The sequence below is a fragment of the Carettochelys insculpta genome, chromosome 6 (genome assembly GCF_033958435.1).
Source record: "Carettochelys insculpta isolate YL-2023 chromosome 6, ASM3395843v1, whole genome shotgun sequence".
Classification (NCBI taxonomy): Eukaryota; Metazoa; Chordata; order Testudines; family Carettochelyidae; genus Carettochelys; species Carettochelys insculpta.
Genome location: NC_134142.1, coordinates 63,732,376 through 63,746,348, shown reverse-complemented (window position 1 = coordinate 63,746,348; position 13,973 = coordinate 63,732,376). Strand labels below are relative to the sequence as shown.

General features: G+C 48.4%; 1 protein-coding gene across 3 annotated transcripts in view; it reads left to right on the top strand.

Annotated features, from left to right (window-relative positions):
- The window catches only part of ZNF106 (zinc finger protein 106), a 90,587-nt gene that overhangs the window by 51,471 nt on the left and 25,143 nt on the right, over window positions 1-13,973 (top strand). For 2 of the 3 annotated variants that reach the window (XR_012645951.1, XM_074997068.1), the window contains exons 8-12: window positions 14-168; window positions 267-327; window positions 694-1,062; window positions 10,918-11,710; window positions 12,637-12,692. Coding sequence is in view for 2 of the 3 variants with exons in the window: in XM_074997068.1 (XP_074853169.1) it covers window positions 14-168; window positions 267-327; window positions 694-1,062; window positions 10,918-11,710; window positions 12,637-12,692 (1,434 nt within the window). In the remaining variant the exon portion in view is untranslated. The remainder of the gene's footprint in view (window positions 1-13; window positions 169-266; window positions 328-693; window positions 1,063-10,917; window positions 11,711-12,636; window positions 12,693-13,973) is intronic. The other variant, XM_074997069.1, reaches the window with a different exon arrangement.

Below are 13,973 nucleotides of genomic sequence, written 5' to 3'. Positions count from 1 at the left end.
CTTTCTCTTGCAGAGCGTTCTCAGGTGGACCAATTGTTGTCTATTTCCCTGAAAGAAGAAGAGTTGAACAAGTCACTGCATAATGTGGATGGCGACCTCTTACAGGCTAGGGCCGCTCTGCAGGCAGCCTACGTTGATGTTCAACGGTTACTTGTATTGAAACAGCAGGTAACTACAGGCTTTTTCAGCTGGCTGAACTACAAATGAACACCTTTCGATTGTATGTGATAGAGATTAAATCACTCTCCCCCGCCCCCCCCCAACAGATAACGATGGAGATGAGTGCATTGAGGAGTCAGAGAATTCAAATCCTGCAAGGGCTACAAGGTACTGAAATGTAATGGAATTGCAGCTCTGGCATTCTGACCTGTACTCTGTATGCTTAAGCTTATGTGCTGATCTTGTAATTGGTTTAGTTTAGTTTTGCATCTGTGCATGAAAGTTCAGGATAGGTTGATACAACTTAATAAGCTTCCTATTTCCAGTTGTATTAGTGCAGTCCTTTGTTCCACTGTAAAGCTTCCTACTACTCAGACCTGATCCAATGCTTTTCAAAAGTGTCTTGTAGTGGCCCAGTAAATTGCTCATTGAGTTTTTTTTCCCCTTCTTGTCTCCATTTATTTCCTCTTTAACTGCTTAAAACCAAATTTCCCTAAACATATCACATGTGAGCATTTGTTGTTTATTCTCCAGAAACCTATGAACCTCCTGAGAGGTCAGAGCAGCTCACCTGCAGAATGTTACGTGACAAAAGAATTGGCAGGTCTGATACAACAGCTGATTTGCCTCTTCCTCCTTCAAGTCACTACTTTCCGCTCCTGGAGAATTCCTCCTGTCTCTCTTCCCATGCATCCCCTTCTGCTACTCCACTGAGAGCCTCTCTCCGAGTAAGCACTCCACCTGTTTCTCAACCTCTTGATAGTATCACAGCCAGCACTATTCCAGATTCATCAGTGCAAATCAAACAAGAACCTATGTGTCCAGAGCATGGAGAAGAAAGCATGAACACCGTGCTCCATGGCTCTATGTGTGCTCCACAAGCAGAATTGCACCAGAAGGATGGTATGTTGGTTTGTCTTTGTTTTTAACAGACTAGTTTTCTGAAAAAGTGGAAGACCACTTTGTTGAATGAGTAAAAACTCTGTGTAGGCTTCAAACCTGCATCTTGTTCTTCATGTGTATGCCCCCCATTGACTTCAGCTACAGTAATCATGTTGCAGAATTGGCACTTTAATTTGTACCAGACTTGCCTTTTTTAATTTGTTTGCTTTAAATGCATATGACTGCTGCTAAAACTAGAGGCTTATATTTTTGCTTAAAAAAAAAATAAAGGATGGTTCACATAAATAGTATTAAGGTGGGTATGGTTGCCACCTACCCAGGGCAAGAAATGCTTAAGCAAGAAATGAACCTAAGGAGCTTCTGAGTCTTCCGGGTGAGTCTAGATTGGGGTTGGGGTAAAAGAACAAAGAACAGTTACTCTTGAGTTGCAAGTGAGACTTAATACCTACATTCAGAGACTGCATATTTAATACTACCTTCTTGAAATCTGAATTATCATGACTGGTGTTGCGTTCTCTGCATGGCCTTGATCCTGCCAAAATATGTGCTTAGTTTTATTTGTGTGAGTGGTCTCATTGAAATGAATGAGACTGCTAACATAAATAAAGTTAAGCAAGTGTTTAAGTGCTAGCAGGAAAAAGGTCATGTTTGTAAAACTGAAATTTTGAGTTTAATGAGTTACTGTGGTGCTGGTAGTAATGTTTTACAACAAAATAGCTACATAAAATTTCTGAACTCCAGCTTGGTTTTTGAGGATTTAAGCCCAGGGAAACTAAAGTCCATTGATACTTTTTTCCAGTGAAATCAGTTTTCTTTAAATCTCACCCTAGGGCTGTGTCTACACTAGCCCAAAACTTTGAAATGGCCATGCAAATGGCCATTTTGAAGTTTACTAATGCAGCGCTGAAATACATATGCAGCGCCTCATTAGCATGCGGGTGGCCATGGGACTTTGAAATTGACGTGGCTCGCCACCGCACAGCTTGTCCAGACGGGGCTCCTTTTCAAAAGGACCCTGGCTACTTCGAAATCCCCTTATTCCTATCTGCTCATAGGAATAAGGAGACTTCCAAGTAGCTGGGGTCCTTTCGAAAAGGAGCCCCGTCTAGATGAGCCGCATCAATTTCAAAGTGCCGTGGCCGCCCGCATGCTAATGAGGTGCTGAATATGTATTTCAGCGCTTCATTAGTAAACTTCGAAATGGCCATTTCAAAGTTTTGGGCTAGTGTAGACACAGGCCAGGTGTCTACCTGGGCTTGACTTGGATGCAGTGCATACTCAGCTAATGTTTTTGATGTTTTCTTCCTCCAGCCTATTGAAACCTCAGTGAAAGAATCATAGAAAAAATTCACACTTTCGTTTGTTAAATTTAAACATGCTATGTGTTTTCTACTTGATTAGTATAGTTTATCTTTTTCTAAGATAAAAGCCAAACATTGACCAGAGGAAAGCTTCCAGGTTCTTAGTGTTTTTTAAAGAGTCTAGCGCTCAAGGTCTTTGTTTTGCCTGTTTGGTTTGGTTTGGTTTTTGGTTTTTTCCAGTTTCGGATTATTTTTTTCCTTAATATGGATTCTTCCACATATTACGTTTTTTATGTTCAATCATATTGCCTTGATGTGGATATGTCTGTAGTTCATTATATCTTCCTTTTCACTTGTAGCATTGAATAGGGGACTTCTTTTAGGTCTAGATATGTATGGGAAAAGTGTATTCAAAGCAAAGGACTGCAATTCCTTGTTTAAATTGCTTATATTCTTTTACACTGAATGTGGTGTTCAACCCAAAACAATGGTGCCAGCTTCCTTTTCAAGTTAAGTATTTACCTTTCCATTCCAATGGCATAAACAATGGTGGGGGTGTGTGAGTGAGTGATTTTTGTGGGGCATCAAAGCTCATGTTGAGCTGCGGGAGAGTCTGGAATGGAGACTTAAGTGATTGTTACGGCTGCAGTGGCATAAAGTATCTTGCAGAGTCTTCAAACACAGTGGCTGGGTCTACACTTGCCCCCAACTTCAAAGGGGGCATGTTAATCAGGCCGATGGGAGATTACTAATGAAGTGCTATGGTGAGTACGTAGCACTTCATTAGGCTAATTCTCTCCTGCAGCAACTTCAAAGTGTCAGACTTCAAAGTATTGGCATATGTATAGCCACAGGCACTTCCTAAGTGCCTTTACTCCCCATGCATGCAGGCACTTCAAAGTTGGATGCTTTGAAGTTGCCACAGGGGAGAATTAGTCTAATGAAGTTCTTCAGGTTCACCGCAGCATTTCATTAGTAATCTTTCACTGTCCTAATTAACATACCCCCTTCGAAGTTGGGGGCAAGTGTAGACAAGCCCAGTGTTCTGATTGAGTTTCAGTGACTTGTTTAGTGGCACATGTTGAAAAACTAGATAAAACTGATTTTCTGCATTTTTTGAGATGAGCATGAATCTTGCTACAGTACTTACTTCTTTGCAATGCTTGCATTTTACTTTAAAAGAATTGTTTTAATTACTTCAGTCCTTTTCAGGTGTATGCTTCCTATTACTTTAGTTTTGGGTTCATTAAATCTAAATTATGGATTGGTATATCATCATCTATTTAATTTGTTTTCAGTGTTGATCAATTTTGCTCTCTCTCTTGTGTGAGCGTGTGCGCATGCACACCCCTGCCGCCTAGAAAATTCAACACTAGAAAAAAATGCAGTAAGCTAACCCATTTTATATAGATTCATCAGTGGGCATCCTTCCCACTTTTCATAAATTTACATCTAACATTCCTTGATTCCACTTATCTGTGCCCCTTTCTCCAATCGCCCCTCATCCTTGTAACACTTTTAGTTTCCTAGTAGAGATGGCAAGCAAGCACTTTGATTTCATCAATCCCTATTTCAAAATAGCTACAGGTCTTTGTTCATTGGGTACATAAAATTTTTTTAAATACTTTTCAAAGATGTTAAATCTATAGTGACCAGAAGTTTTAAAAAATTTCAGGAATCGGAACATAATTAAACCAGTTGTGGCTTTTTTCCCCCGATGGGGTGGCTGAATGGGGGTGGGAATCTTGGCTTATACTTGTTGTTATATCTGGGATGTTAAATTAACAGTTGGCACACATCCCTGTCAGCCTAGTGTTCTAACTTGATATGCTCACAACTGTGTAAACCTTACTTAAATATTTGTTCTGGGATAGATGGGAATTTAAGAGCATTCATGTTTTGTGTTAGCTGTGTTCAGACATAAATTGCTCAGAAAAATAGCTTTTCATGAATTTGATAAAATGTCCTTTTCTCAGTAATGGACTTATTTTTTGATGCGAAAAAGATGCAAGTGGAGCAGGTGATGTCACAACATCACAAATGTTGCTTTTATGAGGCACCTATGTTAATACTGCTGACTGAACAAATCATGGTAGCGAAGGTGTTACCAGGAGAAAAGTTGAGTCATCTTTGAGTGGTCCTTGTGGGCGCTCCGCTCAGGTCTTGAGGCGCTGCTGCGCTGCTGGATTGGAAAATCTTCCCAGAGCAGTAGCCCTCTCGTCACACATGTGCACTGAGTGCCTTGTGCTCCAGTCGTTCTGTGGGGTGCACGCACAGTGCAAATCCCCTCAGTTCCTTTTCTACTGTCCCCTGGCTGAGACAGACCTCAGAGCAGCTCCGTGTTTTCTGACAGAAAAACATAGGAATCAACTCTTCATTTTAGACTTTTACCACAGAACTTTAATTTCAGTATCGTGTTATCGTTACTATTCCGGGGTGGGGGAAGGCAGCAGCTGCCACAGTGGTGGCTTCTTTTCCTTTCAACATGCTGGACTCTCCAACTTTAAGAAGTACAGTTGATGTAGAGCCTTGATACCCACTTTGAATGGACACACCTTGTGTGTAAAGTGCTTGGGGATAACTCGGGATACCAGTAAGTGCCCTTGTTGCCTTAACATGCTGGCAAGGGCCAGGAAAGACTGTGAAATGTGGTTGAAATAGACTCTCTGGGAATAGTCTCTTCTTACACCAAGGGACAAACTAGATGATATGCAGGTGTTGCAGAACCCCTCTGTCAGGGCAGTTCCATCACCCCACAAGAGCTCTCAACCTAATAAGGCTTCTCTGACACGCTCATCATCAGCGTTGCCCAGAGCCCCATGTTCCCCAATGCCATGAGTGTCTGGCACTGTGAAGAAATGCAAGTCAGCCTCAAATAGGACAACTGAGGCAGAGACCAGAAGTCCCACGTCAGGTGGCACTACTGAGACATTGGCTTAAGAAAAGCTTTATATACCTCCACCACTAGTTTCAGCTTGCTCCCCGTCTGTGCCAGAACAGGCACAGCACAACAAGAAAGCTTAGTGCAAAACAAGGCACCTACAAAAGTCTGTGTAGCCTGATATAGTAGCACCAACTTGTTCTCCATGCTCTAAAGTGCAGGGGCTTACTAGTGTGCCACAGAGTGCCCCACATTCGCCCACACAATTATCCCCAAGATCTGATTATGGCAATGGGAACAGAAGCAAGCTCTTGTCGTGTCACTCATCTCCTTCTCCATCACATGCTTCGTGGCACTCATACAAGGATAGTTTCCTTCAGCAGTATCCCATCTGGGCCATAACACTTTCCACCACAGTGGGGCTCCTGGGACACAGGGCAGGGCAACCAACAACACTACTCTCATCAGTATCATTTCAGGCACACGACACCTCAACAATAGCATGTTTCCAGGCGCTCACCCACTATCTCAGCACGCTTTTCACCTCCTCACCCACCTTCACTAATCTCCCAGGCAGGTTCCGATAAGCATGAGGACTTACCTCACTCAAACTGGGAGTGTACCTCACATGAGGCTGGAGCCACAAAGAATGAAACACTAGTCCAGGGCTCACCTTCTCTACTGGTGGACAATCAAACAATTTCTGGAGTTATTTAAACAGGTAGACTGATCACAAGATGTTACATTACAGGAGGTTCAAGATACAGTACAGATTACTCATGATATACTACAACCCAGCATTACCCATCAATGAGGCTATCCTCGAACCTTTACATGATCTCTGGCAGAACCCAGCCTGTGTCATACCCATGAATAGCAGAGCAGACACAAATATTTCATCCCTGCAAAAGATACAGATTTTATCTTTGCACATCCACAACCCAATTCGCTGGTTGTGGATTTGGTAAATTGCAGGGCTAAGAATCCACAATTTAAATTTACCCTCAGTGATAAGCAGTACAAACAGCTGGACACGTTTGCCCTCTGCTACATCGACATAGCTTATTTCGATGTAGCAAAATCAAAATAAGCTATTTCAACGAATAGCGTCCACACATCCTCCAGGGCTGGTGCCGTCGATGTTCAATGTCGACATTGGACAGCACTACATTGAAATAGGCACTGCAGGGGAGCGTCTACACACAAAAGCGGCCCACATCAAAATAAGGGTGCCAGGAACAGCTGCAGACAGGGTCACAGGGCGGACTAGCACTTCCGGGGCAACAGCAAGCCGCTTCCTTAAAGGGCCTCTCCCAGACACGCTCAGCCTGCATAGCACGCGGTCTGCAGAGCCACAAGCACGCACACCCCATGAAGCACGATGGACCCCCAGCAGCAGCAGCAGCCGGAGGCCCACACAGCTGCCCCTGGAGGAGCAGTGGCTGCCTTGCTCAGTGTCATGCAGGAAGCAGCTGACCATCTTTTATTTGAGGAAGATGAGCTGTCCTCGGGGGATGAGGAAGCAGCCCCAGACCTTGCTGCCACCCCCCCGCCGCTCGCGCTGCCGGCTGTGGAGATACCCCACAAGCATGGACTGGTGGGAGCGGCTGGTGCTTGGCAAGTGGGACAACAACCGCTGGCTCCGGAACTTCCGAATGAGCCGGCAGACATTCCTGGAGCTCTGCCAGTGGCTCACCCCTACCTTACGGCACCAGGACACCCCCATGCGACGTGCCCTCACTGTAGAGAAATGAGTCGGCATCGCTGTCTGGAAGCTGGCCGCTTCAGACAGCTACCGATCCGTAGGGCAGCAGTTTGGCATGGGCAAGGCCACCGTCGGGGCTGTTCTCACAGAGGTAAGAGGAGCCAGGGGGAGAGGGGAAGAGCCCAGGGGGGGTAGGGCCAGACACACCCTGCACACCCCTCACCGGTGCTCTCTCATGTCCTTCCCCTGCAGGTCGTCCACGCAGTCAATGCCCTGCTGCTCCACAGGCTCGTGCGACTTGGGGACCCGGATGCTGCCATCATGGGGTTTGCCAGCCTGGGCTTCCCAAATTGCACTGGGGCTCTAGATGGGACCCATATCCCCATCTGTGCCCCGGAGCACAGTGGAGGATGCTTCCTGAATAGGAAGGGATACCATTCCGTGGTCCTCCAGGCCTTGGTGGACAGCCAGGGCCGCCTCTTGGACATTTATGTTGACTGGCCTGGCAGCACCCACGACACCCGGGTGTTCAGAAATTCGGGCCTGTGTTGCCGGCTGGAGGTGGGGAGCTACGTACCCCAGCAGGAGATCCCTGTGGGGGACACCACCATGCCCCTCTGCCTCGTCGCAGGCGCGGCGTACCCCTTCCAGCCATGGCTCATGCACCCCTACACGGGCCATATCACAGCCAGCCAGGAGCGGTTCAACACGCGCTTGAACCATGCGCACCAGGTGGTCGAGCACACTTTCGGCCGCCTCAAAGGGCGCTGGAGGTGTCTCCTCACCCGCCTGGATGCAGGCCTCACCAACGTCCCCCAGGTTCTTGGCGTGTGCAGCGCACTCCACAACCTGGTGGAGAGCAAGGGAGAGGCCTTCTTCCAGGGCTGGGCTGTGGAGGCTGGCAGGGCCACCGTCCAGCCACCCGCTGCCCCCAGTCGCTAGGTCGACCCTGAGGGGATCCGGGTCCAGGAGGCCCTGCGGGCCCGTTTTGACCAGGCTGCGGGGTGAACGCTGGCAGGGCCAGCTGCGGGCGAGCCACCCGCTGCACCCCCCCCATCCTCCACAACACTCCCTGCCCCCACGCCCACACCACAGAGGACCCGAGAGCACAACCCCCCCACACTTCCATGCAATAAATGGAATTTTTTTTAAACAAACCCATACAACCTGTATTAATTATTAAAAGAAGAAGGGGGGAACTATATACATGGGGGGGCAGGCACAAAACAGAGGTAGAACAAAAACTATTTACAAAGATGGGGGGAATATGCCCAAAGGAGGGGGCCTTGGGCGGCAACATCCTTGGCCACGCACCCCCTATTGTCCTGCACCTGGCATGGGGGGGCACGACCCATCTCTCAGCCGGAGGCCCTGTCAAGGCTGGGTGGGGGCCTGGAGAACCGGCAGATAGGGCCGGGCGGTGTCAGCAGGCCTCAGGATGGCGGGTGGGTGGCGGGGGGGCCAATTGCCGCGCGATGTCCTCAAAGGTGTGCATGAAGGCCCCCCAAGCCTCCTGGCGCCAGGCCAGTGCTCGCTCCTGGAGATGGAGCCACCGCTCCTCCACCTGCAGGTGCCACTCGGACACCTCCAGCTGACGCTGGAGGGTGGCGAGCAGCTGGGGGTCCGTGGACACCCATGGATGGCTCTGCCGCTGTCAGGCTTGTCCTGGGGCTGGTCCGTGCTCCGCCAAGGGGCTGGCCTGGTGGGATGGCCCCAGTGGGCTGTCTGAGACCACTGACGCCGTGCCGGTGCTCTCCAGGCCCTCTGATGGTGCAGCTGCGGAACAGAGGTGGGAAAAAGAGTGGAGACAGCCGTTAGTCTGGGCCCTGATTCATGGCCCTTATCCCCCTGCTGCTGGTTCCCCATCCCTGTCCCCCGGAGATGATGATGATGATGATGGGTGTCCAACCCCCCCCCACCCCCACGGGGGACCCTAGGTTCCGCTCACCTCATCCCCAGGGATGGGGCATGGTGCTGTCCTGCTGGGGGGCAGGGGCTGATGGACTCTTCTGAGGGATGTGCCACTGCTGTCCTCAGGGCCATGGTCATCTGGGTGTGTGGAGGGCCCTGGTCATGTCTCTTGTCCCTGCCCCTTAACCCCGGGGGTGTGCACCAATGGGGTATATACCTGATGGTCCGCTCCCACGGTCGGGGGGACACCCATCGGGCGGATGCCCTGCTGGAGCTGTGGGAGGAGAGGGTGATTTGGAGCCCCCTGTCACTGGAGGCCTCCTCCTTCTCCTCCTCTTCTGGTGTCCCAGAGGTGGGCTCCTGGGGTGCAGGGCTGGCCTCTGGGGCGGAATCCGTCTCCGGGGCCTGCTGGGGCTCGTCGCCCGAGGCGTCAAGAGTGACTCGGGGGGGAGGAGGTATACCGGGGACCCAGGATGGCCCCGAGCTCCCTGTAAAAGGGGCAAGCGACGAGGGCAGCCCCAGATCGGCTGGCCGTGTCCCGGGCCTGGGCATAACCCTGCCACAGCTCCTTTACCTTATTCCTGACATGGTCAGGAGTGCGGGCAGGGTGATGCTGGGCAGCCAGGCCCTCGGCCAGCCAAGCGAACGCATCCGTGTTCTGCCTCTTGCTCCCCATTACCTGGAGCACCTCCTCCTCATCCCAGATCTCAGCCTCCGTCCAGGAGGGGCCCCGCTGCCTCTTCCCCTGCTGGCTGGCAGGCTGGGAGCCCTGGGTCCCCTTGGGGGTGGGGTGCCCTGTGGGCGCTTGGGGGGCTGGCTGGATGCCATGGGTGCTGGGTGTTGGACTGGGGCTGGTGCGGATGTGCAGGTTGGGCATGTGGCAGTGCTGCTGCCTGCACGCGCTCTCAGCTTCCTGCACAGGAACTGAGGAGGTGGGGAGCTTTAAGGGGCTGCTGCACATGGTGACCATAGAGCTCAGGGGCTGGAGAGAGCGTCTCTCAACCCCTCAGCTGATGGCCGCCATGGAGGACCCCGCTATTTCGATGTTGCGGGACGCAGATCGTCTGCACGTGCCCTACTTCGACGTTCAACGTCGAAGTAGGGGGCTATTCCCATCTCCTGATGAGGATAGCAACTTTGATGTCTCGCTGCCTTACGTCGATTTCAGCTTTGAAATAGCGCTCGGCATGTGTAGACGCAGCGGGCGCTATTTCGAACCTGGCATAGCTATTTCGAAATCGCCGGATAGTGTAGATGCAGCTTGTAAGTAATAAATAATTTCTTATTCTCAATACCGTCTTTTACTTTACTAGCTGACTGTGCCTTTTTCATTGCTAGCTACAAACCATAAAACAGATAATTATCTTCTGAAGCTAACTTTAATTCTTTTATTTTAGAACTATCCTTACAGGGGTACAAAATAAAATATCTAAATAGCTGTTGCAAATACATTTTGCTTCTGGGTAAGTTTGTTCTTAAAGTGAATTTCACCTTGACATAATAAGGATACATCTTTATTAAATCTGGGTTGAACCTCTCTTGTCTGGCACCCTCAGGGCCTGACCCATGCTGAACAAGAGAATTTGCTGGACCATGGAAGGCAAGTTTTGGGTAGCAGCATTATCAACACTTCCATTGCTTACTGAGCTCTTGGAAGACATTTAGAGTTAAATTACTGCTAAATAACAGCAAAGAACACAGAGCCAGGACTGGTGGCTTTAAACAAACTAATGGGATCGCAGGAAACATAGCCAAACGCATTCCAGATTACGGATGTCGCTGGACAAGAGAGTGCCAGACTACAGAGGTTCAACCTGTTGCTGATTGGCCTTAATTTCAAGTAAATAGACAAGGCTTGCATAGTGAACACAGTTGGTGTGTATGTTTCTTTAAGATTTAAGAAAACGTTCTACCTTTAACCATTCAGCTATATTATAGCTGTACATTTTCAAGTAGACTGTAATAATTCTTGCTGCTTGTTTTTAATAAACCAAGGGAGGTTTTGCATAAATATTAATTACAACAGAGTGAACTTTATGTACATCTCTTTTCTTCAGTAGATGCCAGCCAGAAAACTTCTGTGTATCCAGTTATCTCTGCAATCATGTCCCTGTCAGAGTTGACTACTTGTTTGCAGCAGACTAATCAAGATGTTCACAAGCCTGCTACAGATAAGGGGAGGACCACACCATCTGAGAACCTTTCCCCTTCACAATCAGCATCTACTCTCAGCAAACAAAAAGGGACATTTGAAACTCTGACTGAAAGCACAGTACCAGAACAGTGTACCAGCTCCCTTTCAAAACAGCCTCGCACTTCAGAAACACATTTGGACAAAGACCCCAAGGTACTAGCAGAACAGCCAGCACAGCAGGCAGAATCCACTCTGGTCTCTTCAGAGAACAAAGCTAAAAAGAAAAGGAAAAAGCTAAGGAAGAAGAAAACTCTGCGAGCAGCCCATGTGCCTGAGAACAGTGACACAGAACAGGATGTTATGGACTCTAAACCTATTAGGAAAGTCAAGAGTGGAAAGATGCCCACAGCAAAAAAGGTTTCTACATCCAGCCCTCCAAGACAGGAGGAGGAAGGTGCTACTCATGAAGTAGAGAGAAACAAAGATGATGATGAGAGTGATGCCTCTCTTGAAGTAGTAGAAACTGCAAACCCCCAGTTAGAGGTGGTGGCTATCAGCTCATCAGAGTCAGGAGATGAGAAACCAGACAGCCCATCCAAAAGGGACACCATGAGATCCTTAGAGCGAACTTCAGTGGAGGCATCTCGCTCTGGCTATGATGAAGTGAGCTCCACCAGTGAGATTGGCACACATTATAGGGATGGCGTCAATGGAAGGTGAGGTGAAAAGTGGGATTATAGTCGATCAGGACAGATTCTCACATAAAATAAGTTTTTTTTCCAGAATTTTCATAGAAAAGCCTTTTTTCTTTGAGTGAAAAGCTTAAAACATAGGGAAATGGGAGTAAATCTCATTCCTCAAAACTTTCAGCACAGAAATGAGAGAAGATGATTTATCCCCATACATGCTGCTAAGCAGTCTGAAATTTTTCTTAATGTGCATACAAAAACAGTGTTCATGAACTAGTCTGTGTTCTGCAATAACTAAAGTAAGGACTCCTTCATAGAAGAGTGCTTTTTTTACTTTCAGTGAAAATTACGTGGGGCTATTAGTAAGGGCTACCATATGAAAAGAGAGGACACCCCCTGAGGGGGAGCTGATCTGTATCAGTATCTACCAACTCACATTGTATTAATGTATTATAGTACACGCAGTACATTAATACAACATGAGTTGGTAGATATTGGTACAGATACACTCCCTCTCGGGGGTCTCCTCTTCTTTGAAAGGTCAAATACGGTAACCCTAAGAGCACTTTCATAGCCCACAGTGGACTCCTGTACTTTCCCTACGATACTTGTAGTAAAATATCCCATTCTAAGTACAGGTTGCACCTCCCTCACGCAGCACTCTTGGGATCTCAGTGGGTTCTGGGCGAGGGATTTTATCAGACCAGTGGAGGTGAATTTCCCCTGGTGCCTGGCTGCCCCTGGTCCAGCAGGCCTCCCATGTGGGGACACTGGGTGACAAGGTTGGTTCCCTCCTGCCCTGGCCCTCTGGTCCAGGAGCATCCCTTGTCCTGCCAGACCAGAGAATGCCAATATTCAGGGGTGCACTTGTAACACCTGAACTTCAAGTACATTAAACTACCTTTTCCTTGAGCAAAGTCAAATCTCTCTACTTTTTATTTTTATTTTTGCAGTGTGCCCGAGACTCATCCTTCTGCATATTCAATGAGAGGCTCGAAGAATTCATCAGGTATCATGTCGTTGTGTTTTGCTACTTCAGATAAGATCTCTTCTGGAAATTTGGGTCAAAGTACAGTCCAAATGTTGTTTCAGAATATTGCCGTTTTACTTTTCAAAACTTAAAATCAAAATAAGAGTGGAAAACACTGCATAACAATTGCCAGCATAGGTCATCTATCATAGTCCTCATGAGGGGTGCTGTGCCTGTTTCCCCTCTAATCCACAGTCCCTCTAGGATGGTGGGGTTAATTGTAGTAATGTAACTCCTCCCCTGAGTTCAGCAGCTTTTTCATCTTCTCTTTAGGCTCCTTTTGGTGCAGGGGCTTTTCTCACCAATTCTGACCTCCAGACTTAGTCCTTAAATTGTGAAGAGTGGCCAGCCCTAAGACCAAGACTGCACTGTGCCACTACTTTCCATGGTCATTTTGGAGTTGTCTGTGTAGGCCTTTCTCCTGTTCTATTTAAACAGCCCTCTGCCAATCCCTACCCATGCTCTTTTTTCTGTTTCCTCGGGGAACGATTTCCCATCTGTCATCTGAAGAGCATCCCTCGCAAACTGTTGTATACCCTGGATTTCTCTGCCTTGTGGGTTATCCTGGGAAGGAGAGAGGCTAAGGGAGTAAACCCTGACAGAAAATCCGGAGTGGAGTCCGAAGGCGGTTTGGTGTCAACTTCTGGCACTGTCCCGGCAACTCCTGCAGCTGAGCTGGTACCAGACATGGAGGTTATGCTCTCCTTTGGACTATATCAGTAAAGCCAAGAGGGGGACACTGGTATCTGGGCAGCCCAGAGTCTCCATAATAAGTGCCCAGGCTCGCGCCCGGAGAGGTACTCCGGCATCACTGAACAGCGTTGCGTCAACATGGGAGGCAATAGATACCAGTAATAAGCTCTTGCTCGATTGGCGTAGAGAACGAGTGCCAGGGGTTGCCTTCGATGGTGGGAGAGATCCTTGCATCTCACTGGACAGTCACCGCCTGCCTCGAGCTGGGCAGCCCCCAGCCAATAGGGTACTGTCCCGCCACAGTTCACCTGCCTCGCTGGGTGCGTGAGGCTTAAGGTTCCTGAACCTGACAAGTGACTGAAATTTGGGCACCAGGCAAACCAATAAGAAAATCAACAAGAAATGAGAAACATGAACAATTTAAGCTTCCTTTCTGGAATGTGCAGATCATGCTGACCAGCTTGACTGAGGATCTTCAGGCCATCAGTGACACCCGAAAGACCGCTGTCATCGAGGAACTGAAGAGGCTCCGAGTTGATATCGCTGCACTGCAAGAGACGCGGCTCG